The sequence below is a fragment of the Haliaeetus albicilla genome, chromosome 2 (assembly GCF_947461875.1).
Source record: "Haliaeetus albicilla chromosome 2, bHalAlb1.1, whole genome shotgun sequence".
In the NCBI taxonomy this organism is placed as follows: domain Eukaryota; kingdom Metazoa; phylum Chordata; class Aves; order Accipitriformes; family Accipitridae; genus Haliaeetus; species Haliaeetus albicilla.
In genome coordinates this window covers 39,065,025-39,092,542 of record NC_091484.1, presented here as the reverse complement: position 1 = coordinate 39,092,542, position 27,518 = coordinate 39,065,025, and the positions used below count along the sequence as shown (strand labels likewise).

The 27,518-nt window shown below is 38.2% G+C and overlaps 1 protein-coding gene across 4 annotated transcripts in view; it reads right to left on the bottom strand.

Annotated features, from left to right (window-relative positions):
- ZNF385D (zinc finger protein 385D) overlaps positions 1–27,518 on the bottom strand; it is a 456,126-nt gene that overhangs the window by 164,108 nt on the left and 264,500 nt on the right. The window contains exon 1 of one of the 4 annotated variants that reach the window (XM_069771853.1): positions 15,964–16,306. The exons of 2 other annotated variants lie outside the window; for them this stretch is intronic. In XM_069771853.1, coding sequence (XP_069627954.1) covers positions 15,964–15,985 — 22 coding nt within the window. In that variant the 5' untranslated portion in view covers positions 15,986–16,306. Of the gene's footprint in view, positions 1–926; positions 998–15,963; positions 16,307–27,518 lie in introns of those variants that run through there. One more of the 4 variants, XM_069771860.1, reaches the window with a different exon arrangement.

Here is a 27,518-nt window from a genome sequence, read left to right as displayed (position 1 = left end):
GTGTCAGGCCCAATTTATCTAATCCATGACATGTTGGGTGCTCCAGGCTGCATCCACGGAAATAAAGGCATGTCCTCCACAGATTTAATGAATGGGAATCCCTGCCCCTGGCTAATATAAATTGTGCTTTTGGTGGGTAATTCTATTGATTACACTCCAGTTACATTTACACATGTACACCTAAGAGTTTTGAGTAAAGTAGCATAAACTATTGGCCAAAAAATACAAACCTAATCCAACAATATGTTCATATTTCTTTAAGCTATATGAAATTAGTTATTTTTTAGCTTTTCTGTATCCTATCCAGATGTTTAAGAGCATTTTACTATCATGTGGCATAAAATTATTCCATGATAAATCACATGTTATTATTCACTCCATTCAGAACTTCTTCATCACCCAAAAAGCGAAGACATTTTTATAGGTTCTGACAGAGATTTTGTCATAAGGTTTCACGAGTCAACCACATGGCTTGTAGCTGTAAAACAAAAGGCTGCATGACAGTATGTTGTGTATCTTTAGTTACCATTTTATACGGGTGAATTTCTAAAAGAAGAAAATAAAAGAAGAAAATAAAAGAAGAAAATAAAAGAAGGAACAAAGAAGGAACAAAGAAGGAACAAAGAAGGAACAAAGAAGGAACAAAGAAGGAACAAAGAAGGAACAAAGAAGGAACAAAGAAGGAACAAAGAAGGAACAAAGAAGGAACAAAGAAGGAACAAAGAAGGAACAAAGAAGGAACAAAGAAGGAACAAAGAAGGAACAAAGAAGGAACAAAGAAGGAACAAAGAGAGAAGAAAAAAAAGAAAAACACAGTGCTATAAAAGGTGGCAAGGAATGATCTGCATACCCATGTGCAGATTTCACTGCTAGCTACTGAAACTTTTAAAGAAAAAGGAATATGGTAAGAGCTCAAGTAATAATACCTTTCCTGGCCTGCTCTTCAGTCAGCCTAGGTATGTTCTGGTCCTCTGTCAAGGCATCTTAAAATGTTATAGTCCCTGTTCCAGGAACTAAACATAGGAGAGAAATATAAAACATTTAAATAGCTTTTTAGGGAGCTCCCTTCTTGCTCATGCAATCACCCTGCTCAGAATATTTACTTATAGCCCTACACAGCTATTCAAATTCCACTTTGTGTGCATCACAAACTCAGGTTAGACATTCACCAATTTTGCCTTCACAGTTATTCATGGTCTAGGATTCAGCATTTCTTGAACTGTAAATACATCTAGAAACAGGCCTAGTATAAAAACAACCCACCTCAAACATTTTAGTTCATTCCATTCAAAGACTATCTTTCATCTACCTTGTTACTAAGGTGCTTGAAAAAAAATCAAGCCTTGGGCATAACACACTGAAACTGTCACTCCACAGCAAAAAAAACCCCAAACAAACAAGTCTCAGTTGACATGTTTTATTTTATTTTTAAGCGTCTCTCTGCTAGAAAGACAAAACAAAACAGAAGAATTAATTTTGGTTCTGCTATCTAACACAGTTATTTGAGAGATACTAAAGCAAATGTGGTTTTTGAAAGGCATTGCTACCAGGCCTTGCAACCATGATAAAATAGAATACAGTATCAAGAGGAGAAAAGTTCTTGTGCAGACTTTTCTGATAATCCATGTAGATCTGAAGGATCAGAATCATGCAGCTTCATAACGTTAAGTCTAGCTATTATAATTCCAAATGTTACTATGTTAAAGAAGGAGGTATTTACTCTGATCCTTTTAAGTCATTGCATTGCTTTACTTTGACTATTTGGAGTGAAGTTATAATCATCATTTGACTTCTTTGCATCACATCATTTTAAATGTTCCTAATACTTTTATTACTTTTTTGCATTAAAATAGAAAAGTAATCCACTCAATTTAGGCAACATATTTATTTAATTGAATTGTATATCAAATACTTCAAATGATTTCTCAATATGTTTTTATTACTGGAGATGAACAAGTCACTCCCCTCGAAACATTACCACCTTTGAATTTCAATAAATCTGGTATATTAATCTGATCAGAAAAACCTTACAATATCTGGGAAGCTAAGAGCACAGGGCAAGCATGAAGAGACTTCAGTGGAACCGTGTGTTGACAAGTTGGATCCCTCTCCCTATACTCCCACTCTACTGCTAAGGAGTGGAGGAAGCCTCACATATTCTAATCATCTTTGCTTTCCATAGGAGGTAATCTTACAATATGTTTCCAAGCAAATGAAATTATATTAAACCAGTGAAGTGAGCCAACCAATTGTCAGACTGATATAGAAATGCAAGGATTTGCTAAGCCATAGACAAACCTCAATCCTGCAAATACTTCTGCATATATTTAACTATTCCAATCCTTCCCATCAATGGAATGACATTAGAAAAGTTAATTCTTTTTTAATTCATGCATGCAGAAGTAAGGTCTATCTCTTATTTGCATGACTCCATCCGACTAAACATTCAAAACGTTCCATAACAATGAGTTTTAAACAAAGAGAATTGCTATTCCACTAAAAAGGAATTAAAATTTTACCAAGGGTGCTCAATTTGAAGGATGAATCAAAACCCTGAATACTTGACCTGCATCACCATATACAGGAGAGAATTTGTTTGCATAATCCAGAATTTGGCACTACTTTCTTTAAAAACAAAACAAAACAAACCCACAAAACACCAAGATGTACCACATAAGAAGAGAAATGCATCATGAAACTGTAAGCATAAGATGAAACTCTATGCATACTGCCAAAGACTCACTAAGATTTCCATCTTTTCTGACATCACATCTTTAAAAAAGAATAGGATTATCCCAGAGACAAGAATATAATTCTTGGATCTAGAAATGGCATTAAAAAAACCCCATAAACTTACTGAAAAAGACAGCGTGTTGAGAAAAAGAGGCCTATCTCTCCCATCTCTTATAATTTCAGTGACTTAAGGAGAATTACACTGGGTATTAGTTTGAGCTGTAATACTAAAGGACAACTATTGCAGCACACTCAATCTGTTTAATTAGAGGTATCAATTCAAGCTATGAGACAATTTTGCATGCAAGCCCCTAAGAAACCTGAAACCAAACACAGCTTGCCTGTATAAGGGTTGCATTCCAAAGCCTACACTCAAGCCAGTTTTACAGATCTGGAGTTGCAACTAAACATAAATCACCTGATTCACAGCAAAGTGTTTTGGGTGTGTTAACCTGGAATGCTGAGAAAATTTCAGCAGGTATAGGCCAAGCCATGACAAAATTTAAGTTAAGATTTGCGCACTCTTCTTCAGCCCCAAACCACCAATGCTGGCACAGTTCTTGTGTCTAAGTATTTACATTAGGCTGGGACCTTACACTTTCTGCTCTTCTAACTCAGACACTGGGTATCCGTAGCTTCATAGATCTGTTGCCTTCGTTTCTGCATTACAGAAAGATTTGATTTAGCATCTGAGAAAAGACTCTGTAAACCTGTATTTCTGGCTATACTGTTTCACTTGGATTTGGGAATATATGTGGTAATCTTGTCCGGATAAAGATAGAATTTAAATGAGGAGTGTTAGGACTTCTTTATTACACTCTTCAGACAACTAAATTATACTTAAAATGGGTTAAGAAGATCTAGAACACGCACAGCTCCTTGGTGTTGCTAGGTAGATTCTATTGTTACCACATATAAAAAAAAAAATCCACATTTTATTTCTCACTTAACCTACCATTTAAGTTCACAGAAAGCATTAAATGACTCAGGTGTTCAGCTACATGAGTATTTGCAGTTCCAGAAGTGGTAAAAGTGAAATGGATCTCTGTGTCTGAGGTCAAGCATTAATCATATTAACAGAACTGTTATGAAGTGCTTAAAGTTGCATGTAGAATAACATTGCAGCAGAGACACAAAAGAAAGCAATGCAGAGTTCATGTTTAGGTTGCCGCACTGTGCACTGTTTGACACTGATTTTTGTAGAGCATTACCAAGGCCAAGTCTGGTCATGCTACTAAATTGGTAGACGCAGACTACCAAGGCTGGTGGAGACCCAAGAACAGTGAAAAGAGACTGAAAAAGTCAGTCTAATTCAGTGTCTGATAGTTTGAAGAGAATAGGCCACTTGCTTTTGCAAGTATAAGCTGAGAATTTGGTTCCCACCAGAACATCTTTCTTGCATCAATAAGAGCCTTCAGTGTTTCCCTCGAACTTCCTCTGCAGATGTAAGCAAGCTGGTTTTAGCCCAATTTAAAAAAAAAAAAAAAAAAAAAAAGCCCAAAAGACTACTACTAGAAAGCCCTTTGGTCTTAAGTTTGCCACCTCACATGATTTCCGGGTTCTTTCTCCTCATTGAAAGCTAGGAAAAGGTGGCATGAGCTGTTTCTTAGAGGGCTACCGGACACTGAAAAAAACAGGTAAGGCAGTGGATGCACATACACACCTAAGGGGACTAGAAACCTTTCAATATTTTCTCCATGGAAATCTATTTTTGAGAATATTTTCTTAAGTTATTGCTTTTGCTTTAACTGCATGGGCAATGACCTCTTAGTAGAGATGATTTAGTACAAGATTTTATCTCTTTCTCCCTAAAATTCACTATAAATTTCAAATTTGCTATTTATTGTAACAGTATAATGTTATTTGGCCTTTCCAAAATGGCACATTCAAAAGTCAAACTGACATTCTTATTACAAATTAAAGTTTCCTTGTCACTAGAAATTCTTACCCATATACAATTTTAATACATGTCCATTCAGCAGCTCCAGGCACACAACTGCAAATGTTAAAAACTTCCAGACTAGAAATGAGCTTCTCCCACATGCAGCTTTTTCTGGCTGAGCTACAAACCCACAGAAATGATAGCTTGGTATGATTTGTGGTCATAAACTTCAAGAGAGCTGTATGAGATGATGCTCTAAGAAAAATGTTAAGCCTCCTCTGCTTGGGGGTGTCTGTAGAGAATGAACCTCAGCTTTTCCTTACCACTGCTGTTCTGCTTAACTATTGTAGAGTCTGTTAACTGGAGGAGAATCACCATAGACTACTAAACTATTCACTGAATTGTCCTGATCTCTTTAATGATATTGCCAATAATGTGCCTTAATGAGACAAAAAAGGCATGCCAGTTCAACAAATCACTTGAGAGGTTGCCCCCTTGAAACTGAATAGAATTTAAACAGGACTACTGTGAACTAAGAGATACTCTACATAACTTGTACAGAATCAGGGAAGTTTGCAAGCCCCCATCCTATCCACAGAGATGAACTTGCAAATGTAAACCTAAAAAGGACAGTCATGGTAGCTTTAAGTTTTCTGATGGGTTTTTGGGGGGGTGGGGGTTGGTTTTGTTGTTTGTTGTTTTTTTTTTAAATAAGACTAGGAACTGATATGAACTTAGCGATGTATAGAACCAAAAAGTTCAGCTGACTTAAGAATTTCATATTATCATTATTGGCATTGATGACTTGGTGATGGAAATTAATAAGAGCAATAATGATTATATTTTGTTTGCAGCTGAGAGCTGCTTGCGAGCTTCTGGAAAAGAGGTTGGTGGTCTTAAACCACTTCCTGAAAAACAAAAAATCAGCATAGTTTTCATTGCCTGTTAATTCCTGAGCCTTTCTATGGAAACCATCAAAGCTCAGGTGGACAAGGGAACTGATGGAGTCTCCACAGGTTATGCAGAGCTACTCTAGCAGCATGTTCCCTCTGGCAGGTGCATCTTCCCATAAGTGGGGCTCCACACGCAAGGCCAATGCAATTCAAGTTATCCAACTGCCCAAGCTCATGTTTCCATCACATTCAGTGCCTCTTCTGGCAAAGAGACAGGGAACAACTGTTTGAGCAGGAACTACAACCCAAACAGATAAATCCTTCTTCCTGTACTTCCAGGCTGGGGGTGGGTGAGGAAGAAGCAAACGCATGGTGGCCATGCTGCTGGGCATGCCGGCGTCCTCCACCACCAGACCTGCTGCCCAAGTGGCTGCCAAAGTTTGATTATGCTGCTGATGATCAATTTAAGATTTTAAAGAGCATTTAATTCACATTTGAAATTATTGGAGATATTAAACACAACTGTTACAAATTATTTGACAGTTACCTTAATTAGACTAGGTCTGATTTAATATTTCCAGCACAGTTGAAACTCTTACTTTACTGGGGGCCATGGAAGTTTCTCAGCATGTTAGGTCCAGTAAATGAAATTGAGTTCAAGCAAATCTATTAACACAGTCCAACACTTTCCACTGTTCATTACAAATAATAATTACTTTCTGAAAACTTCCTCCTTCCCTATGAAGAACAGATCTGACTCAGTAAAAACAATATCAGTGCGGAAAGCTCAGTTTTTGCTGAAAGATTCTTGAACTCGCAAGAGTTGGGTTTTTTTGTACTTGCTAGCAGTTGCCATACATACATTATATCAACAGATTTCAAAACCTGCCCAACGTCTTTCAGACAAACTGTCAGTATTACCTCAACCAACATACAATCAAAATCATCTCCCTACATTATTTACTAGAACTGAAGTTGACTATATAGATAGAAGAACCTGCAAAACTGGGGATCTGCCTATCACAGGCACCTTGGAAAGATTTCTTATCTATTATTTTAAACATTCTCCAACAACATTAGCCATCTATTACTGTGAGCTTCCTAGAAAGGGATAAGAATTCAGAATGAACATTATTTCTTGTTATCTTTGTGATTGGGAAGATATTAGCTCAGCTGGGGTCTCTCAAACAGATATTTGACATAAAACATTCACAATTCATTTGATTATATACTGAGGTCAGATGGCACTATTACTGTTTCCAGATGAATCTAAAGTGAGCTTTGTGTTGCTGAAAATGTGCTGGCATAGCTTTTAACATAAAAACTCCTTTAATAAATTACAATAAAGTATCATGCAATTGTTATCTTTGTGAATATTCCCGTGAAGAAATCTTCTTACTAGAAATGCACAAAAAGCTTATACAAATTACATGAACATTGCTAGAATAAACTGAGAGATATTTTAGGGGTATTAATTGCTAAAGTTCTTTCGATGCTAAGTATCATCAAAGACTGTCTACCTGAGATAGTTCTGTGCTGCTTTTCCTCACTGCATTGATTTTTTTGAATATATTTAACTTACAAAAAAAAATAATCATGGCATAGAAGAATAAGCAATAAAAATAAATTAATGTTCTACACATCAGTATTATCTTCCTAAAATCTGTAGAGTTGTCTGGGTGCCCACAGTGATGTGTAGCATCATTGTTCATTGCCTTCACAAGGTTAATTTCAGGCTCTTTAAATAAATTTTCTTCCCTGTGTGCTGATGATAGCATGTGCTGACAAATTTGCCTCCAGTTAGTCACTATGGGCAAAACAGAGCAGTTTTGTTCGGTCATCTTGGGGTGCTTGTGCAGGGTGGTGCTGCCAGTACCATTTTGCTGCAGCACCAGCATGCCACAGCACTTTACCTGCTGTCTGCCTGCTTTTCTCTGCCAACAGAGTTTATATACATTTCACACACCCTAAGCCTTTCCACAATCACATTTTGTTTGTATCTATATTGTTAGAGAGATTTCAAGGGTTGCTTTGATGGTTTTTTTTAATGTGTTTTCAGCCTTTTAGTGTTTATTTATTACATTCTGTAAGTTCATTCATGCAAAGGAGCGTATCTGTGTTGGCTATTTATGTGTAGCAATGTCCCTCTTTAAGGCCACTGATTCTTTTTACCTTGAAAACCTGCATGTATTGGGAAGGTAATCTATTGCATGCACTGTTAGAGTGTGTAGAGCTAAATGCTAATATGAAGGACACTCGCCTCATATACATGGATCTGACCATAGATATGTATTTCTGCAAGGCACTGTACTTCCTATACAGCATATCCAAAGATATGTCAGACGTCCAGCTGCTACTGAACCCATAAGAACCCAAATGGTGGGCTGCTAATTAGCATTGAGTAGGTTTGTCAGCTGGACCTGTGTAAGAAGGTATCTTTTATGTTCTATAAAAATACTGCAAAGGATTTTAAAAAAGAAAAAAGAAAAAGAAAGAAAGAAAAAAGGGAAAACCACTGGGAATCTATAAATTTATTAAAAATTTTTACTTCAACCCAATTGAAAAGAAAGAGAGCTAATTCGGAAGCTTTTTTAGTAAAGACAGAAAGGGGAGAGAAAAATCATACCATGCAGACCAATGCAATTTCCAAGTACCCAGTGCTACTAAGCTTTAAGCCAACAGAAACTAAATGTGTTATTAGGAGGTTAGTGCAACTGCCCTAGCACTGCATGTGGAGAGGAGGACTAAACAACCAGTTTTACAAGGTAGACAGACTGTGGTCAGGACTGGCGAGACAAATGTTTGTAAATGATTAGATCATGTCTTGAGCACTAAAAACATGTAAGGATACTAGAAATAAGGCACTACAAAGGCTTTACAGCACCCATATTCATGTGGCTGCCATGCCCTCAGTCAGAGAGGGAGACAAAAAGGGAAAGGATTTAAATGTATTTTTACATGTGCATACACAACATTTATAGCCTGTTTGACTTGCTAGAATTTATCCTTTACAAACACAGGAATTGCAAAGTTAAATAGAAGATTAGGTGAAGTTTTATGTATGCCTGTTTGGTTTTCCTTCTTAAAGAAATAAAAATGGCTACCAAAAATAACAAATGCTGCATGAAGGGTTGAAGCAAAGATATTAGTTTTTTCTGTGCTACCTAAAAGCAGACAAGCTCACACAACTTCCACTGTTGAAAAATTTGCTGCTCACAGCAGCACAATTTACCAGTATTAATAGAAAAACAAAGGAGCGGTGTGCTTGCTATATAATTGTCACATATCTGGCAAACTCAATGCTCCTGATACATGGCTGATTTTGACAGGAGGTGAGTGGATTTGCTATAACAGGTAAATAACAGCAAACAAAAACTAATTTGCTAAACATTGCACTACAGAGACAGTAGACCCTCAGGTCACTCCTGAAAAATGACTTGGCTTAGCAAGAAGAGCACTGATATTGCTTGCGGTGCGAAGACTGGCTTCCTCCCCACCTACTCCTTCCTTGTGCATTCACAATTGCAGATTTTGCCAAGGTTCTGTGTTTTTTGACTTTTTTTCTTTTATTTTCTTGCATTCAATATTGATCCGTAGCGCAACTATGGGTTACAGTATTGGAAAACACAGCCATTATCTCCCTCCGTCTTCATAACTTACTACACTCCATAGTAAACAAACTGAATAAACAAGGTCAACAAGAACAAAAGAAGCTGAGAAAATTTTCACGGCTTTCATTTGAATGAACTCTACTGTCCATCTGCTTTTTCAATTAGAGCATAAAAGTAAATAAATAAGAGAACCACTGTGAGGTAATAATCAAAGCGTAAACTAAGCTTAGCTTTTTTCCTTTGTTCTTAAGAAAGCAGTTTTAATACTCAGAGACGGTTTTCTAACATAAACCCCCTTTTTAGGGTCTATCTTGTTTTCTGAAGGAGAGAACTGGGGAAGAGACTGCCAGTTTGCATTGTAATAAACAGAACATGTAAACAATGCGCAGTATAAAAATTACCAATGTGAGCCAAAGCCCTTTGAGATCCTAAGTATATGCTAAAATTTCAAACAGCCATACACCCAGAGTTGACAGACACTCCCAGTCAATCTCATTTTTGTATCTCCTGTAACTGCTTGGGAGATGAAGATACTATACATTACCAAACCCCAGGAGCTTTTCAAGCTTTACTTGAAAAGCAAGTGGTACATTATGGTTTTAAATTTTGAAATCTGCAGGGACTATAAAGCAGAGTAAATTAGTTGGCTGGGTAATAGAGCCAGGACCTGATCCCATAGTGATGAAAAAATTTCCCATGATTTCCAAACAACTGGTTCAGCCAGCTAGCTGAGGTATTAAAAAAAAGAAATAGATTGATCTAACCCCAGCTTTTGAAACAGTTGTGACCTTTGCCAAAACAGCAATAGGGGAAAAAAATAAAACAAAACAAAACAAAAAACCTAGGGAAAGGACAAGTGCTTTTATTTAAATGCTCTGGATGATAAGGACTCAAGATATCTTACCTTTTCTTCAAACATAAAAAAGTTTTAAACAGATATAATTTTAAGCATCAAAAGAGACAGAACTGTATTATCACAAATGTTAACTAGAGACAAGGGTGTATAGCAATTGAACTTTCATAAAAGCCTCCCTTACAATTCCAATTTCAAATTACAGTTGCATTTTCTTGTTTCACATTTGATCCAGACCCTTGCCAACTTATTTAAGCTGTCATACCATGCTTATGATTGGAGTAACTCTTTATGGTGCATATGTACAAAACAACAACAACAAAATTTGTCTGAGGGGAACACGTTCATCAGACTGGTGAACTGAAAGAAGTGGTCAACAAAGTGGGCAAGGAGGTCTAAACATATGAGCATGCCAATAATGCAGCTTCATGTATTAGGTTTTTCTGCAAAGTCTACTTAGGGGTGAAATGTGTTGCTAAAAATCACTGAGAATACAGGCTGACTGACAGAACACGGCTTTGCCATATAATGACAGCCCTACAACAGAGCAAAGCTTCTTCCCAATTTCAACCTCAGCAATTTGATTCAAGTAGAGTCTCAGACACTTTAGGCTTTCGTATTTCTAGCCAACCTCTTTTGCTGCATTTTCTTCGAATGTTACCAATCATCTACACAATTTCAGCTGCAAAACTAATCTTTGCAGTATATTACATGTAATAACCCCTTTTTAAAACTGAAGCCTGTATGACCTCTACTGTATTTCAAGAATTTTTCATGATCTAATACCAAATTGAAATATTTCCTTTATCAAGCCCAAATATATTTCTTCTTTTTCAAGTGCCACCATCTTCTTTAGTGCAATGAGAGGCAAAAGCTTTGAAAGGATTCCTGTAACCTGATTAACATTTTTGTAATTGCAAGAATTTCTAGAACTGCCACCAGGTTATAAAACAAAATCAAAATAATACAGAAGGATATTTGCACACAGGCTCAGAGAGGTAGAAGCCATATGACTCTGAGATAATTCTGCACTCAAAGGCTCTCATTACTTTAAAATAATTTATAAAAATAATTTATTTGAATTGTGTTTTAGTAAAAAAAATGAAAAAGTACAGAGACATGACATCATAATGAAAATTTAAAAAATCTGGTTTCTACTTAACATTTCATTTCTTAACAGAAGCAAGGCATTTGATAAGAAGGGATGCAGGATTAGATTCCAGAGTCATCCCAATTAAAATATGTACAGACACACATTCACATGCACGCGTGTGCGCACACACACACGTTCTGTCAAAGGACCTTCAGCTGAAGCAACTGTGATCTAATCTTCTCTAATGAAGCAAGAAACCATTAATTCTGATTTTGGTGTTGGAGCAATTCTGCCACCCACAAGAAGGGTAACACTGGGAATGACTTTTTATGTGTGTGAAATGGTGAAATCACCCTTTATTTATGGCAACATACTGGATATATTTAAAGGTATTTTAAATGAACAGTTTCTGTAACAGAATCTAAAAGGGTACAATCTAGCACAGAGCAGTTTCTGTGAGTTCAAACAGGATTCTTTTTTTATTATTATGTATACATGCATTAATGATTATTCAGTGCTTCAAGATATGAACTTCACTGCCCAGGAGGCTGTAATGTTCCAAATATAAACATCAGGCTCCCGCAGATTTCAAGATCCTATACATTGGCTTGCTCAGCTGAATTCTTCTGTCACATACAGCATCCAGTATATATTAACTACACTTTCTTATTGCAGATGGCTGGTGATAAAACGGTTAACAATCCAGTATCTGTGTTTCTCAAAACATTTTAAAAGCACAGCGTAATCATCACCAATTCATTCTGCCTTAAATGAACAGAAAAGCTATGAAAGGCCTCCGCAGCGTCTAACCTAGAAGAAAATACAACCTCCTAAAACCAAACCAGTGACAACTAAATATTTTCACTGAAACTGCTGAAACAGGTTTTTTTGGTTGGTTGGTTGGTACAATGTGTGTTTTCTTTAAAGAGGTGGTGAGATTTGGGGGGCGGGGGGGTATTTTTTTCTTCCATGACTCATCCAGCATGAATCTCTTCTACAAGAAAGCATTCCTGTTATAAAAAGTGATACTCAGAATAGTAGTGTGTATGCAGATGAATTACTACACTCTACAACAGGGACTGAAAAAATCCCACCAAAAATGAAAACAACCAACATGCAAACAGAAACCTGGTGGCATTTTCAGGCAAAAATTCTTTGTTTTTTCCCCTTTAACAGTTCTATTATTTTATCCATAGGATATTCATTTCCACCCCAATATATTAGATTTCCTGTATGATGTAAAAGGAAACATTGAGAACAGAAGTTACTTAAAACAGTAATAGGTTCACAGGGGATGGGGGGGAAGAAAAAAAAAAAAAAGAAAAAAAATGGAAAGGTACAAGGTTCTCTTTTTTTTTTTTTCCCCTTTTCTTTGTAAATTTTAATTTCAGCTCTTTTTTCGGTTGTGCTTGTTCAGTAAGAGCAACATACAGGGGCGTGCAGGGGAGTGATTTTTTGGCAGTGGAGGTGGACGACTGGCTTCCCTCTCAGTTCCAGTCAGGGTTTACCGAGCCCTCAGGACCGGTGCTCGCTGTCCCATAACTGCAATATCACTGCAGTATTTCGTCTGGTTCAACGACCGTCGCGTACGCCGCCGGTGCACAGCACACACCACAAGCTTTCCCCCTTCCCCTCCCGAACAGCGAAGAGCGCTTTCCACCTGACCCGAACAGACCGTCCGCCCAGCCCGAGGGGCGGCCACGGGGGCCACCGCGCTCGCAGGACGAGCCACCCGCGCTGCCAGGCCGAGGAAGGCGCAGCGCTGGCGAGGTGGCCGAGCCAAGGCAGCAGCGGCTGGCGGGACCTTTGAAGGTCAAGGCAGCGGCGTCCAGCTATGACCACCAGCCACGGGAGAGCCCTCGCGTTGAGCAGGACTAGAGGAGGTCCCCTGTTATCAGCATGCAACATCAGCACTGTGGCACTGACAGCCACCCACCGTTCCTCCTCCTCTCAAGCTGCTGAGAACGGTCGCCAACTGACCTTCATCTTACACTAAATTATGAACTCGATGATAAACGCAAGCAAAAGTTGCTTTGGGGTAGGTAGGTATGTATGTTTTCAAGTGCAAAACATCTACCTACCTATTAAAACACTTAACAGAAATTTATTATTTTCATTGGCTTTTGGCTTACTCTATAAACACACTACATCATTTTGTAGGATTTTTATTATTGTTATTACAATTCCATATTTCTGTTCAACTCAAAATGATGAATGCAAAACCAATACAGTAAGTAACAAATGTATCCACGGTGACCAAACAACAAACTCTAAAGCGCAGCACGGTGAGCAAAAATTAGCAGTTATTGAAACCACTCCATCAAAATTCTGGTGCAAAGTAAAAGAAAGGCTCGTGCAATTAGAAGGGTCACAATAAGTTTAATTATTTGAAGGCTCAGCTCAAATAGTAGCATATACATAGTAGAATGTAGTAGAATAGTAGAATATCTCAGCCCAAAATCTTCTTGGAGGCTAGAGCTTTAGAGAGAGCAAGAAACGCTATGACCAATTCCTGAATTTAGCAACTTTTCTCTCTGATGGTTAAGAAACTCACTTCACCCATTAATACTTGCTCTATAAAAAGAATACTTTCAAAGGGTTAGGTCTTACTTTCCACAGTAATTATTTCAGTATTTATTTCAACCTTAATGCTGTACACATGTGTTCCCACTATGCCACTTTACATCAGCAGCAATTAGAGAAGAAAGCCCAGAAAAACAGGCAAGATGCTTACAAACATACAGAAATGCTTTCTTTTTCTTTCCTTCCTATTCTTTCGGTGGCCCAATAGTAATATGCACAGAGAAAAAAATTCCACAGAATTCTTTACTAATATTAAAAGGAATTTTTTTTTCCTCAGAAAATATGAAATTCCGATATTGTCTACGTGATGGCTATAGCAATTTTAAGTCAAAGTAGGTGCGCGATGTGTGCAGTCAAGCTTTCATCTGGCTCTGTGCAATACTGCCTTGTGCAGTAAGCGTTACAACAGAGACAGGTGAGATTACAAGCGTTCTGGCTTCTCACAGACAGAGGAGGAAAACACCCAGAACTCCCCACCCAAACAGGTAAACATTATCCCCATTAGCTCATGCTTTGTTATGCAAAAACACAGAAACAAGAACATTCATTTAGAATTTAAAATTAAAGGAAGTTTCAGACTGAACAAAACAGACCGAGAACCTGCCTAGCAGAAACTTTCAGCTCCGCTCTCAGAAGTGAAATTTCCTACAAAGCAGAGAGAAAGCACAATCCAGCTTGTTCCAGTTAAAAACTTGTGTTGCACCAGAAAACAAATAAGCATGTGAAACGGCGGTTCGTATTTTTTCAAAGAAGTAACACCAAAATAAGTTTGATCACCATTACATGTTTCTGAAAATTATAGACAGAAAAAAATTATAAAATTAGGTACCATACCGCTAAAATATACCTAATACCCTAACCCATATAACTTCAGGAAACCATAACTTCTAATCCTAGTCACACGGGCAATTGTTGCAAAACTGACTGTGAAAAAAGAAAACCCATCTTGCGCTTGCAATGATATTAAAGGTAGACAAATAACCAAAAAGAAATGAGCAAAAATTTAACTTAATGCCACATTTTTAATGGTGACGGGACTTAATCCAAATTACTCAAACCTAAAACTATAATGCTTGCCTATTCTTCCTCAGTCTTTGGAAAATGTAGTAAAGAGAAAACATTGCAAATTTATCTTTGAAAGGGACTCTGAACAGTTCTGACAACTCAGCCAATTTATATTTTTCCTGTTAGGACAGTTTACATCAAAATCAATCTGCTTTCATAATTGATGGGTTTCACTGTTAAAGACAACACCACTACACCACCCTCCCAATGTTTTTAATTTTATGAAAATAAGAAAATAATGCTTAGCATGTCATAAAGCACAGTGCTTTTGTGACAGGGCTCAGAATATTACAAAAGTTCTTCTCTTAAAGCTTGAAGTGAACTCCTGATTCAATATTTAATGAAACTGAGAAAGCTGCTGAATGTCCCAGAAATCCTCCAACTCTCCGCTCTGTGTTCATTCCAAGTATTATGCAGCTATAAATTAACACTGAGGCTAGATGAGATTTCAGGTAGCCAAGAATAGTATTTTTACATCACACCACCAAATTTTCTGTTTATTTTTTTGCTACTTAGCAGCACTAACTTGCAGCATTATATTGCAACTGTACATCCCAGACCAGTACTGCAGCACTCCATTGCTTAGACACAGCTCTATGCTCCAGCATGTTTTTAGGGTATGCAGCCAGCTCAGCTGTAAGCCTAAGGAAGATTTCCATCAAGCAACAAAACTAAACTCTGCACAAATATTTAACGGCTCCGAGACCTCTAAAGGCTTAAAATAATATGCATTTTGTGGTATGCTAGGAGCCAACCCCACACTGGTGATCTGCATAATGCAGAGTACTTGGCAAACACAGCACTGCAAATAAAGCATTGTTTTGCCTTTGTATCTTTGAATTCTTCAAACTAAAAGCTGAATGAAATACTAAGGCTTACTGTGCCTCCCCACCACAAGACAGTGCAGTAGCAGCTCGTCCATTACATTAAGTTCGTCTAAAACTTCCCATGCCTCACAACCATTTCTCATCCCCTCTCGGCAGATGAAACGCAACTTCATTTAAAACAAACCTAGGGTGAGTTCATCCTATCTAGCTTATTTTTCAAGCTGCTAAAACTACGCGGTAGCCCACTCAAAGAGAAAATTTCCCAGACAATGGAATCCTTTCAAACTGCACAGCCGACAGGATTCCCCAGTTGTCAGTTTTAGGTGCGCGCCAGCACAAAATGTTCTTGAATCCGAAATATATAATAATCACTCCTATTGATAATGTGAGCAGAAGCAGAATTACATCACAGTTAGCACTTACCAAAATACATTATGTTTCTCATTAATCATGCAGCCAGGATCCCACCGCTGTGTATTCAGCATTAGCTCCCGCACAGGGCTGACATGTAAAACAGAGCTCTTTCATTCTACATTATGTGGAAATTTCCCAGCACAAGAAGCGTGAGTGAGCAGTGTGCCTCCTCAGGATGAGCGCTTTGCAGGCAGTCTTATCCCCGATACAATTCCTGTCTGATTTAGCGTTTACTCCGGCTGCATGCTGCACTGCCCATTCTTACTGTAATCTGACTCCTCCTTCTGATGTCCTTGCTGTGCCTGTGACATCAGGACTAAGAGTACTACAAACAGATCTTTTCTTTAACGGGCTCGCAACGACGTGCTTTAATATGCTGGTTAACCTAACTGTGGCTTGGGAAAAAAAAAAAAAAAGCCCTTCTAAAATTGTACATTTTTTTTTTCTTTTCTTTTTTTTTTTTTTTTTTTTGGGCAGCAAACGCTTTCAGTGACATAACGTGCTCAATTACATAATCGATGAGAAAGACAAAGCGTATATTGTTAGTGTATTTTTCTTTGAAGGGCAGGCTCCAGGAGAAGCCCCGAGTGCCCTGATTCCCCAACTTCAGTAGAAGACAAAGATGCTTGGCACTTTGCAAGACCATGTCCCCCTACGACTTTTTTTTTCTTTTTTTTTTTTTAAATCAATACTTCCATTTCAATAAATGTTTTTAATCTGAATGCTGGATAAATCTCAGTCTGTTTCTATTTTAAAAAGCAACTGACAAATAGGTAGTTCAATTTCACTAGAGCTGAACTGATTTTTTAAACTACGTTTTCTTCGCATGAATAACAAATCGCTAGGATGGGAGATATATGACAGTGAGGATTTGTAATGGAATTTACAACCTTTCACCCTCCAGGTCTCCAGTTCCTTTCTGGCCCAGGTTGATAAGTCATTAGCAGCTGGTAGCTATTTTATTGTTCTGTGACAAATGGAGTGGCCCCAAGTTTGTTGTAAATAGGTCCCCACACAGTCCCTGCTGCTATACAAACTAGTAACAACATCAGGGGAAGAAAGACCAAAGAAATATTGAAATACTCTCCACCACATACAGGTAGTACCTTCGCATGGATCTGACACACACTGGTGTGGCAGCGTGGCGAAGACTATGCAGTCTGTATTTGTGCATGTATTAGGTCTGTTCTATGAATCAATAGAGAGTATCGGTTTCTTGCTGTCAGTCTGGCATGTATCACTGATAATAAACTAAATAAAGGTAAAAAATAATGGGCAGTATGCTGAAGTGTTTCTTTCTTTCTAATAGGATCTAATGGGATGAATGTTTTCATTCTACAGGAAAGAGGATGACAGGTATAATTCATTTAAAGCTCCACTTATTTGTAAAAGCTCCACACTTTTCTACTTCAAAAAGTGATGAGGTCCAATCACTTACGGCAAAATTATCCCACCAGCACAGCAGCCAAGGAACACTCCAGTTGCAGCAGAAGAGTTAATAACCTTGGTGTGCATCACTGCTACACATCTCTCAGCACGAGCCCTACGCAGCATTGCTCTCACAAGGTTTCATGCTACCTGTATGCAAGTCACTGAGATTAAACACTGCCGGGGGAACTGAGGCATGAATTTAAGTCCTGTCCCGTCCTGCCCCTCACTGGCAGTCCCACAGTTCTACGTTTTTCTCAGTGCCCTTTCTTGTTCCAACTGCCCCTAGGAAAAGGCATGCCTGAAATGAGAGATACCTAGTACACAGATAAACTCCAAAATAACCTTTGCTTCACAACGAAAAAGCACATAGTGCAGGAGCATGCTTTGAGGCCATAGTGTGTGAGGGAGGAAGACCAAGACTTCTTGTGTGGTTCAAACTGACCAACAGCAACTTAAAGTTGAACAAATCCTAAATCAAAGTGAAGAAAAACCATCTAGAAAACCCCTGGGGAATAAACAGGAGCTGTCTACAAACCATGGCCTGTATTTGAACTAGAGGGTTTGGACAACAAGTAACAGAGGGTATTCATGGCACCTTCCTTTCCTCTACTCCATCATTACAATGCTCATCCACTTCTACTGTACAAGGAAGGACACCTCACTATCGAAAATACTACCCTAAAAGGCTAGTTTAAGATACCTCAGCTGAGCCACTCTGAGCAGTAGGTATAAGCTACTATGAGAGACTTCTGCAGCACAAGCATTCCCTCCCCTCCCTTCACCAAGGCTAAAAGCTCAGAGAATCAATTTGCTGTGAAATCCTTCAGCTCCTTTGCTAGCTCCGAAGTGCTTTTGCAGAGACGCTGCGTGATGTCCTTTAGGACAGTCTGCACCCAAGCCCAGCATTTGCCTATTAGGCTGTGTTTACCTTATCACAGAAGAGCTCAGGATCGTTCTGCCAGGAGTCAGACCCTGCGAGACGTAGGCTACCTCCACTCTTGACATTCCTCCCAGCTGATATGCTTTGCTGATTTGTGCCATCAGCTGGCCAGCCAAGAGCCCGGGGTACAGATGACTCATGTCTGTGTAGAAGCACCATTAAGGGTCAGGCAGCAACCATGCTGCCTTTAAACATGCCTTCTTGAGCTGGCTGCTCTGTTATGATACAAATTTGGTGCAGCCCGGTGGCAGGTCAGCTCCTCAGGAAGCATAAACAGCAAAGTGCCACATAGACCGACATATTCTTCACCACTTGGTTCAGAATGTTACCTCCAATTTTGTTTTGCTATTTAGGATACAAAACAATCAGGACCATCTTATTGCATCTTATTTGTATTCTTACAAGAAGCATACAAACAAAGTAGCCAAAGAGAAACTAAGACAAGAAGTTTTCTTTAATTTCTTTGCTTTTCAACTATGGAACAAACGCAAGGTAGGAGGTAAAGTCACTGCTGGTCTCTCCTGGAAAGCTTTCACAGCCCAAATTCATGTACTGCATGCCAAACTCTGCTTTCATTTACACACATACAACATTAATAAACTGCAAAAAGAAGTAGAGTTCGACGCAAGGGACAAAGAATGAATTTTATTCCCAGAGTGAGATATTGTCACTGTTAGTGAAAGCAAGGATTAGTTTAGTAATTGCAATACCAAATGGCTGGTGTTTTAACTCAAGCACTGAGGACTCTGCTGAACATAACTGTGGGGAAGCACAGTCAGGAGCAGCAAACACTTCTGTGCATCTGGAGACTTGAGTAGACCCAGTCCGGGCATGCAGGATCATGCAGAATGAATGAGCAAATTAGCCCATGATGTCAGCCCATGGTGCAAACTCTCAATCATCAACAAGCCAGCACAGGCTAACCAGCATTTAGCTTTGCTACAGACGCAGGTGAACTGCAAAATTATCATATTTTCATGCATGGTTCACCTATAAAAACAAACCCCCAGAACCCTCGTGATTCAGCAATAGCATAAACATAACATGAAAAAAGCACCTTCTGCTAAAACAGCTACCCTACACCCTTATTTCTAATACTAGAAGTAGCTTCTACTCCCTGAAATCCTCTTTCCGAACAACCTGCTTCTTTTTTTTCCAAACAGCATCTCCACCCTGATTTCTTCTGCCTTTCCTCACCTTGACAACCCCACTTTGGTAAAGGGTTTGCCAAAAAGGGCAGATTTTCAAAACGCAGACTACCCCACAAGACATTACCTCCTTAGAATAAACAAAAAGCAAGCTGACAGTACACATCCCAGAAGTACAGCACATACCTTACATTTCTCCAGAGCTGGGAAAGCTACAGGTTACCCCCCACGCCTGATTTGGTCTAGAGCCAGAAGGCCACTTCGTGAACTAGCTGCGCTATCTATGCTTTCTACTGATTTTTATCTATACACCGATTTACACAATGCCTCCATAGTAAGTATTAAAACCACTTGCAGGCATGTCTGTTGCAGAGACCAATTAATATTTAATATTAATGCACCCAGTTAATTCCCTAGGATTCCTGGAAAACTCTCTTCCAGTCTTGAACTCTCCCAGGAGACAACTAGTATTAGATTTATACCCAGACTCCTACCAGTTGGCTTTGATGAATTTCAATTAGTGAGGCTGACCACAAACCTTTTCTTGCAAACACAGAAACATATCGAGGGACTCTTCGCTGGCAGAAGTGTAATAGTAGGCAACAAAATACACTAGTGACACAACATTTTAAGTTTATGCATCATGTGTAGTAGGTTAAAAGATCTCATACACTTGAAAAGTTTCCAGATTTTCCTAAAATAAATTTTATCTACTGTACAGAGACAGCTATTAAGAATAAAAAAGTATTGTTACTGTATTCGTTTCTGAAAATAAAGTGAGAGAAGCAATCCAAATCACGCTTGACCTACTAATTCACCAAAAGCACCCCAAAACTAAAAGACTCTTGAAGGTAAAGTAGGGCTAGAACTTCTACATAATTTGAAAATTTATGTATTGCAGATATTTCATTCCTATTAGTACTACAGTAACCACAGTGCAGAAATAAAAAACAGCAAACAAGCCACAGTTTCATAAGGTTCCAAAATTAATTGAAAGTGTTTCCAAATGCACATATTTTTGTGCCTCAAGTCAAACATACTAAATACATTGGCCAGAAATTTGGTTTGTTTTTGTTTTTAAGCCATCTGGAGTAGTTTAAGACATACTACACAATAATGCAGATTTTGTGATTCATTACTAATCTCTTGAGGTTACACTAAAGGATAAGAAAGGAAGGAGCAAGTTACGTCTGTACATTTTAACTAGACATAGAAGCTCATCTTTGGTTTTGCACGTTCTCCACTGGCTAAAACTACCAAATGTGTTTTTTACCCTTGACTCAGAAGTGTCACTTCTGGAAATCTGCAATATTTGTCACCATGAATACCATTTAACTGCAGCAGTACCCAAAGGAACTCTGTACCGCCACACATGAATACAACTGGAGGAACTTAATTAATCTTCCTGTCACTTCCATGATGCTTTTCATTAGTTTAGCTGCTATCTGATCAACTGCTCCATTCTCCATTGGAAATGGCTAACCAGTACCTCCTATAAAAGTGTTTTCAAGAGGTAAACAAAGACTCACCTTTGATTCTGAGAGCCTTTACAAATCTTTGCCATACAGACTTTATGAGTTCAGTAACAGTACTTGCACTGTTCTTTTTAAGCAACTGGGATTTTCTACATACGAGGCTTAAGAAATATAAATAGCAACAATATGTGGGTTTGTAAGCTTAAAGCTAGTACTCCTAGTATTTGATAGTTTGAACACAGATGACATGTGGCAACTGAAAGGTCATATTTTTCTGAATTTCCTTCCCATGGATATGGATAGTTATTAAACAAACAAACAGAATGCTGCCAACATAAAACCAAACTGACATTTTAAGCACTATTGCTGCTTTTTGTTTTACTAAATGCCCACTCCTGTCATCTTTTGCTCCTAAGCATGTGACAAGATTTAAGATAATGAATGTGAATGAATACACAGCTGGTGCAGAAGCTTCATGGCCTACGTATATTGGTAATCTTAAAGTGAAAGACGGTCTTAAAAGCAGATGACAAGACTGAGAAGCTTGTCTGAGTCCATGTCAAAGATATTTTTTGCACACACACACACACGCAAAATCTATTAATTTTTTCAGTCAAAGAATGAAAACTGGAACTGTTTTCAACTCCAACATGCATAGTCCTTCCTTTCTCTCTCTTTCCTTTGTAATTTTATTTCTGTACTGCATTCAGTAAAATTTGCCTAACTAACATGGGGTTTGAGTATATCACATGTAGACAATCCATCACTACCCTTGGTGAGGTGAAAAAACTAGTCAGCATTTCACTTTTTTTGTCTATCTTTTCAACACTTTCTACAATTTTGCAACATAACTTTTAAGATTCATCACCAAATCTAGGCATTGTATTCTCACAATGTAATACTTAAATTTAAATTTATAAATCCAGATGTTGCACTGACAAATTCTATACAGCTTTTGCACTCTAGATTCCCCCCCCCGCCACCACTCTGATTTACATGATGCAATACATTCGTAAGTCCAAACTGCATTTTGCATTTCTGATTGTAATGTCAGAAATGTACCATGAATTGGCTAAATTTGGTATGTAGAGGATCTGACTATTAACCCCTTCTTAAACAGATGTGTACATGCCTTCTGCTGTATAGTACGTTTGTTTAAAAGAAAACAGTGGCCAAAACTCTGCACATCTGTTATTTCTAAAATCATCTTTATCAATCAAATGACAAGTCTCAAGTAACAAAACCAGGTATTACATAGTGAAATGGTCTGTTTATATTACCTGTTTTAACTGCCTGTTTATATTCAGTTAAACTAAAATAACTAAATTTTAATGCATTATTAATTAGACACCTTTTCATTTTGCTCAGAAATGATAGCAATGCAATTATTGCATAGGTATCAGTTACATTTCAATACCAGCAAATCATTAGCACCCCTGTACTCCTCTATGATTTCACGTGGGTGGTTTGGGTTGGGGTTTTTTTTGGAGGGGGGGGAGGGTTTTTGTTTGTTTGGGTTTTGTTTGAGGTTTTTTTGTTTTGTTTGTTTTCCATTTGGTTTTGTTTTTGTGGGTTTTTTTCCTTCAAGAAGGTACATCAATGAAATGGGGATCTTCTCAACAAATCTTTTAGAACTCTTGTGAAAAAGTTATCCAGGCCTACTGATTTTAAATAGTCTTTAGTCCAAGTAGCTGCTGCTTGACATCTTCCTTTCTTTCTTTCAGGCATTTTGGAAAGTGCCTCAGCACACTCATGACATGAGGACAGTATCAAGCATTTTTCAAAATACAGAATAAAAATATTTATTTAACACTCATGTGGCTCTTTCAAATCACTCGTAACAATCTTACTATCTCCATCTAGTGGCTTATACTATTAGGATTTTTGTTCTTAATCCACTAAAAACTTTTTATTGTCCTTTGCCTTGCCAACCACAGATTTTTCATTTCCTGTTTTTTTGCTTTCCCTATAGATTTTCCATAATTCTTACTTCTCATTTATATTGATTAGTATCCACTTCCTCTTTTATCATTTTCATCCAAGCTGCTTTTTAATTTCTAGTTGCTGTCCTTATTTTGTGGCTGAATTAGAACAGACTTTTAGCCAAAATTTTCCATTTTCTGAACGTGAAATTACTTTTTTTTAGTCACCTGGTGAGCTCTAGTTATTTAAGGAAGTGTCAATTTTCTTTCCAAGCGTTTCTATCTTTTTCTTCCAAAACAGTTCTGCTCCTAATTTTCCTTTAAGAAATAAAATGTCTTGAAACACAAAATACAGAAAAGATTTTATCTGTATTCTGTTTGCTTCTATAGAATATAATCAAATCAATTTCCACACTCTTATGTCCCTAAATGGAAAAATTTCAAGATACAGGCATGAAACAACACTCCTTCATTTTCTTGATGCTGTACAGAGCTGTTCAAAAATGAAAAGAAAAAAAAAAGTAGCAATGCAGTATGCTTTTAGCTTTCCCAGTGATTATGAAGGCACTGAGCTGTGATTTCAATATATAACTGCAAGAGGAAAATGCCAGCAGATGCAGTCCCAACGTGAGTGGATTCAGAGCAGCTTGGGGTTTGTACTGGGTCAATCACAGGGAGCAAGGCTGCAGCGTAGTCCTACAGCCAGGGAGGGACACAAACACTGCCAGCTGCACAGCACTACAACTGCTCTCCTGCTTCGGGCAGCTGAGATGCTTCAGGTGCTGCTGCAAAGTGTCTGCAAGGTGCCAGCACTGCATTTGGAACTAAGAACAGGCAGGAGCTTAGGGCACATCCAGCTTTAACTATCTAAAAAGGAGGCATCTCAACTAAACTAACCAGTGCTACAGGCGCCTCCGCGGGCAACTCATCCCATGGTAAATTGTTAATGGAGAGAAAGTAGAGCAGTCCCTCTCTGCAGGTACTTTTCTCATTCCACGGACTCAGAGAGGGTTATCAACATTTAACTTAGGTTAGATGATGAACTTTCAGCCAGTTACAGTTAGGCAGGAGAAATTTCATCTCCAATGACTATAAAACAGTTTAACTAATCTCATAGAAAACATACATGATGTGTTTGAATTCCTTTTTAATACCCAAGGAAAAATTATTTTGGCCAACACGTTGCTATCAAAGGAAATGATAGTCAAAGGTGAGTAACCTGCAATCCATCAGAAATGGCCATGCAAAGAGGGGAGGAGGACAAAATGGCAGGAGATGAGGCACTAATTTGAATGTATAAAAAGATGCAAGTTACAGCATAGTGTTCAACTTTTTATGAGAAAAAATTGATACTGTTTTTATTCACACTAGCGCTGAATTTGATTCGCATGTCCACGTGTAAACCTTTTACAGTTCCACACAAGCTTCACAACAGAGTGTAAGAAATGAATCATCATGAAGTGAAAATATCAGTGATATTTATTTTTTTCCACAGTAGATCTCACTGTAAGTAGGATTTGACTCGGAGACTGACACCTAAGTTTTTATGTATACATGTGGGTGCCTACCTGTGAGCTGGATGTCTAATTTCCCATCACAGTCAAGAAAGTCAGAAGAGTTCTTTGTCACATCTGGAAGTGGACACCAACTTTTGTTGGCCAAGTAGCTCTCCAAGCTCCATTAACTATACTGACTAGAATTTCACCAATCAAAAGCGGAACTTAGACACCTAATTCACTCGTAGATAGCTATGCACACACACTTAAACATACATACTCTGAGAAATGCGAGCTGAATCCCAGGCAAGGCTTCCAAACCTCTTAAAAGATCTGGGACCCCTGCAGATCACTCATACCCATTGAAATTCAGCTCCATCTGGGATCATCACAGCAACTACCAACTGTGCTCAGCAACACTGTGCAGCAATTCAGAACAGAACATGAAGAACACCTGCAAGTGAAACCAGCATGACATTTATACAAAAAGAATTGAATTATCTCCTAAGGAATTAACTATAACATTAGCTTCCCCAGTGCTTGAGAAAATTTCTTGGGCTCTTAAATGATCATGCAGTGCTTCAATATTTCACCCTATGCAAAAAAAACCCAAAAGTAAAAAATGTCTCAGAAATGTCTGGCACAGAGGAAAGTACCACTCCTGAATGACCAAGCTGGCATCCTACAATAGCCATGTTCCACTAAAATCCCTGTGGATTAATTTATGCTAATCATGCTTACCTTTAAGAAAAAAAAATGGGAGCATGTCACAAAGTGAGTGTTAGATGATGTAGCTATTTAGTGTAAATAGTGAAAAGAAAAAAATGTTAAAATCACCCAGAAACAATTGATTTCTTTTAAATTTCAAATGCTCCAGTACTCTTCTCCCAGAAGCAGCGGGGAGTGGTGGTGGAAAGTTACAGCTTTTTTAGCACTCTGCCAATAGTGTTCAAATACATTCCTACCTGGTTTATAATAATTAACAGCAAAAGGAGAGTTTTCGTCTCTGTTCCCGCCTTTTGATCTTATTGACAGAGTCTCCTGCCATTCTAATTCAGAACGACACGTACAGCAAAAAACTCCTGTCTGTATCTGTTCCTGACTTTCTTGTTACATCTTTTTCCTGTATGGTTTCCTTTTGATCTGCCATACCTCTGAATTTAATTATCTGGTTTGAAAAAACCCTGCCATAACAGCAGCCTATAAGAAATTCTGACTGTTTCCCACAGCTGAACAATAGCACTGTATCCCAAAGCCAAGCTGTCTTCAATATGCACTTTTCAGAGTCCATCTCAATACAAATACTTTGCAATTGTATTTATGCCAAAATAATTAGGAAATTAATATTTTTGAAACATGATAGCGTAAATAGAGTACTGTTGCTATTTCTAGATAATTCAGTGACTTGATTTTTAGTCAGTTTGCCACTCAGTACCTCTAAAAAGCCTAGTTACTGCAGGTGCCTAAATATGGATGTAAAATACTGGACTAAGTCCTTACCTCACAGAATTTTTTCTTCTCTGCACTATATAGACGAACAGTATACCACAGATGAAGGTGTACATTATAGGTTAACTTCATACTCCTACAAAGCATTAACAACTGAAAGAATTTCAGCTAGGTTTGAAAGCCCCGGCCATATCTCTCTGGACCCTGTAGATACGAGACAACTGTTCCAAGCATACTGACTGTCGAGGAATTAATCTTGGACAGAATGACCGTGTTATGCCAACACCATCTCAGTGTGGGGGTGTTAGAGGAGGAAAAGCCGGCTTTTGAGTTGTAGGGGTCTGTATCTCTGCCCAGCACTGAGGAATGGTCTGCAAATAGCAGAACAGAAGATGAGTTTTTCATGAAGATGCATGATGGTATGCTGGACTGCTATGCTCACTTCACCTGCAGATCCTCTGCTTTCTCTGTGAGACATTTATGGTCAAAATTTTAGCAGGTTACAGTATGATTAGTGCTAGGAATTGTCCTTAGTAAAGTCCTAGTGGGTTCCTGCTCGTTGCTGCAGGGCATAAAAATTTGTCATAAGTGGTTACACCTCTGTCTTCTGGGCCTCTTAACTGTTCTAGTCAGGTTAGAAAATTTTTTTCCCTGTCTTTCTTGAATATCCCAACCAATGCATAGGGGAAGAATAAGAAAGAACAACAGTTTTAGTCAAGGTCCTCGGGGAGGGTCTTCCACTGGGTAGAAGTCCATTGGAGCCACCTGAAAGATGAGCACATTAGTCCCAGCTGGAGGTTAATCAGCAGTCCTGCAGGCTACCCAAGGCTCATCTGCCTTATGCAAGGATTAATATCTACGGTTCCATAGTAAATGCTCTACCTCCTATTACCCATCCTCATCCATTCATTACAAGAATTTGGACTACTGTCTCCTAGACACTTGGCGAGTGCTTTAATAAGCTTGTGATATTATCAACTTCTGTCTGATGCTATGAATGTTTAGATCTACAAATAAGGACTCCACTAGGACAAATGGTAAAAGACCACCTTCAGGATAGCGCTCTTGTGTCGATGGGTCACCAAGGATAGGGAAGACTGAAGGGAAATGCCTTAGGCTGAATCAGGACAAACAAGTAATTAAAACTGTCCCCAACATCCAGGTAAGCTACTTATTAGGCTACTGTGGGTTTTTTCCTTTGATAAAAATGCAAGCACATGTTAAAATACAATTCCTGACTCAGAAACTTTACCAAAAAATTGGTGGATAGGTTCTTGCTAATAGGCATTTTTTTGATAAATAATAAAATGTTAGGTGCCAGGCTGGGAAAAATGGAGGGAAGCAAAATACATTTTTTTAAAAAATATTATTGATTTATTGACTTTTCACTGGAGTTAGATAATTTTTAATTTAAACAAAATTAAAGAGATTCAGATAAGCCTAAAGCAACAATAATCACAGAAGAGCACAGTTGAGAGGCTTTCAGGTAATATTTTATGATGAGTACTTTCAGGGTTTCTTTAGAAGAAAGTTATATATAAGTAATACCTAGCAATATACAAATAACAGCCTTAAAGAAACAGATTGTTTTTTACATATTATGTGACTATGTAATCTGATTTTCCAGTTGAGAAGCAGATAAACCACTGGTTTAGTCCTGCTGTTGCACATACTATGTATTTCACAGTTTTTCTGCTACAGTC